Source organism: Parus major, chromosome 21, assembly GCF_001522545.3.
Source record: "Parus major isolate Abel chromosome 21, Parus_major1.1, whole genome shotgun sequence".
Taxonomy (NCBI): domain Eukaryota; kingdom Metazoa; phylum Chordata; class Aves; order Passeriformes; family Paridae; genus Parus; species Parus major.
Genome location: NC_031789.1, coordinates 181,998 through 184,854, shown reverse-complemented (window position 1 = coordinate 184,854; position 2,857 = coordinate 181,998). Strand labels below are relative to the sequence as shown.

Genomic DNA, 2,857 nt, shown 5'->3' with positions numbered 1-2,857 from the left:
TGGGTGCAGAGGGTGGGATGGATGCTGGGGGAATTGGGGGGCACTGGGTGCACAGGGTGGGATGGATGCTGGGGGAGCTGGTGGGACTGGGTGCACCTCGGGGACCAGACTGGATGCCATGGGGGGTTGTCATTGGTACTGGGGGGGTTGGACTGGTAGCCTAGGGACTGGACTGGGTGCTGTGGGGGGTGGGACTGGTTGCCTCAGGGGATCTGAATGGGGGGAGGACTGGGTGCTATGGGGCAGAGGTGGGATGGGTGCTAGGGCAGGGACTGGGTACCTGGGTCCAGGCTGGTGCAGTGGGAGATGGCAACACCCAGCCCCCCACTGCCCCCCACTGTCCCCAGCGATGTCACTCCACTGCTCCCCCCGTCCTCACCTTGCAGCGACAAGTGCCACCTGCCTCGTCCTGGCCCCCACGGGCATCACACTTGACGAGCTCCTGGCCTGCAGGCAGTCAGGGTATGGGTGGGGGGCACCCAAGGGTGCGGGGACCCCCCAGCCAGCACCCTCCACTCACCAATTGGGGTGCACTTGCCACCCGGCTGGATGGGGTCTCCCTCGTAGCCTGGGGCACACCTGTGGAGGGGTGGGGGACAGGTGGGTGACAGGTGGGTGACAGGAGGGGGGTGTCAAGTGCCGAGGGAGGGACCCCCCACCCACCTCTCGCAGCGGCGGCCGGCGTATCCGGGAGCGCAGGCGTCGCAGGTGGCCTGGCCATCTGTGTCCAAAAAGCACGACTCTGAGAACCTGTGGGTGACAGTGACGGTGATGCCAGGGCAGTGACATCAGGAGCTGGTCCCTGGGATCAGCACCCACCTGCGAGACGGCTCAGTGTAGGGACAGGGACAGGGGTGACAGGCGGTGGCTGTGCCCTTGGTGGCATCGCCGAAGAAGCCAGGCTTGCACTTCTCGCACTGGGGACCCTCCGTGTTGTGCTGGCAGTTCTGGGAGGGGGACACGTTACAGGGAAGTGATGATCCTGTGCTGTGTCCCTGTCCCCTTGTCACCTGGTCAGCCTCTCGCTCCTTACCAAGCAGTGCCCAAAAACGGGGTCACAGGTGCTGGAGTGGCCGTGGCAGCCACAGCCAGAGCAGGTCCCCAGGTAGGGTCCCCTTGTCACCCGCTCGAAACGGGGGGCACAGCGCTGGCACGACAGCCCCGTGTAACCCACGGGGCACCTGGGGACAGAGCAGTGTGACAGTGGCATCACAGCAGCAGTGGCATTGAGCCCATCACCTTGCTGCCAGCGGTCACCTGCACTCCTCGATGTCGCCAGCCGGCCCCAGGCCGGTGTCCACGCTGCTGGTGACGTCCATGGCCACGTCGCTGAGCCCCACGCTGGCCATGCGCCCGTCGTACACCGCCCGGATGAAGATGCCATCCAGCCCCTGCAGCACCAGCAGCAACAGCTCCCGGCTCACCAGAGCACCCTGCTCGTCCTCCCAGTGGTCCTGCCGGGACAGTGACAGCAGTGTCACAGCAGGGTGATGGCAATGCTGCCATCATCCACCTGCCATGGCCAGCATCAGCACCCATCACCAGCATCACTGCTACCAGCATCACCCGCCCACCACCGGCATCACCCAGCCTTCATCACTATCTCCTTCCCATCACTGGATTCACTCACCTGCCACTACATGACCCACCCAACTCCACTGGCATCACCACCCACCACTATAACCAGTGTCACCCACCCACTACCTGCATCACCCACCACCACCATCATCATCATCATCACCCAGCCATCACCAGCATCCCTCATCCATCACCACCAGCACCACCTCTCCACCATCACCACCACATCCCTTCTCACACCCACCTCGGTGAGGGGCACGTGCCGCCGGTTGAGAACATCTGGCTGGGTGTCACCAGCACGTGCCCGCAGCTGCCGCCCGTGGCCCCGCAAGAGCAGGTCAGGGTGGGCGGTGGGCTCAGGGGGCCCCCGGCCCAGCCGGTACCGCACTCCGTAGCTCAGTGCTCCCCCGTAGGCATCCACCTGCCAGCACAGCGGGCTGTCAGCAGCCACTCCACTGCTGTGCCCAGCCCTCACCCCACCTCAGCATCACCTTGTCCCCAAGGAAGGGCTCTGGCAGTGCCCAGAAGGCATCAAGAGCCAGGAAGCGACGGGACAGGTCCAGGAGCTGGAATTCCTCAGTCCCCACATCCACGTGGAGCTGGGTGGCCGAGAGCACCGGTGCGGATGGCGCTGCTGGCACCGTCACATTGACACCTGCAAGGAAACACTCAGCCCCTGGTGTGCTCACTGCCCCAGTCCCCTGTCCCCACAGCTCACCCTTGAAGTTGTCAGGGTGGTTGAAGCGCAGGTGGAGGCGGTGGCGGTGCCGGGTGGTGGCACGGCAGGAGGTGGTGACACCAAAGCAGAAGCAGGGCAGGCAGCGGGATGTCCCTGTCACCTGGAAGTGGCCCTCGGGACATGGCCCTGTGGGAGATGAGACAGAGAGTGACGGTGACAGTGCCACGGTGGGATTGGTGGCACGGAGCGGGGAGGGGTTCCTCACCAGGGCGGGTGACGGTGAGGATGCTGTCAGGTATGCCAAACACCATGCCCAGGGTGTTGATGGCCTCACAGGTGTAGGCGCCTTGGTCGGCTTCTTTCACATCCCGGATAGTCAGGGTGCCCTGTCCAGCCTCACTCACGATCGACACCCTGCGGGGCACAGTCACTACCCAGAGCCTGGCACGAGTGGAGCCCCGCACTCCCGGGAGCCACACACACCCAGTACACCCAGTACACCCAGTGCCCTGCACACCCAGTACACCCAGTACACCCAGCACACCCAGCACACCCAGTACACCCAGTACACCCAGTGCCCTGCACACCCAGTACACCCAG

At 64.7% G+C, this 2,857-nt stretch overlaps 1 protein-coding gene across 1 annotated transcript in view; it reads right to left on the bottom strand.

Moving 5' to 3' along the window:
- Nucleotides 1–2,857, bottom strand: part of LOC107213501 (basement membrane-specific heparan sulfate proteoglycan core protein-like) — a gene marked incomplete at its 5' end in the record, with an annotated part of 30,513 nt that overhangs the window by 24,769 nt on the left and 2,887 nt on the right. The window contains 10 exons of the mRNA XM_033519352.1: nt 380–447; nt 521–579; nt 664–750; nt 820–947; nt 1,034–1,181; nt 1,258–1,454; nt 1,823–1,999; nt 2,070–2,233; nt 2,297–2,443; nt 2,523–2,671. Of these exons, the coding sequence (XP_033375243.1) occupies nt 380–447; nt 521–579; nt 664–750; nt 820–947; nt 1,034–1,181; nt 1,258–1,454; nt 1,823–1,999; nt 2,070–2,233; nt 2,297–2,443; nt 2,523–2,671 (1,324 nt within the window). The remainder of the gene's footprint in view (nt 1–379; nt 448–520; nt 580–663; nt 751–819; nt 948–1,033; nt 1,182–1,257; nt 1,455–1,822; nt 2,000–2,069; nt 2,234–2,296; nt 2,444–2,522; nt 2,672–2,857) is intronic.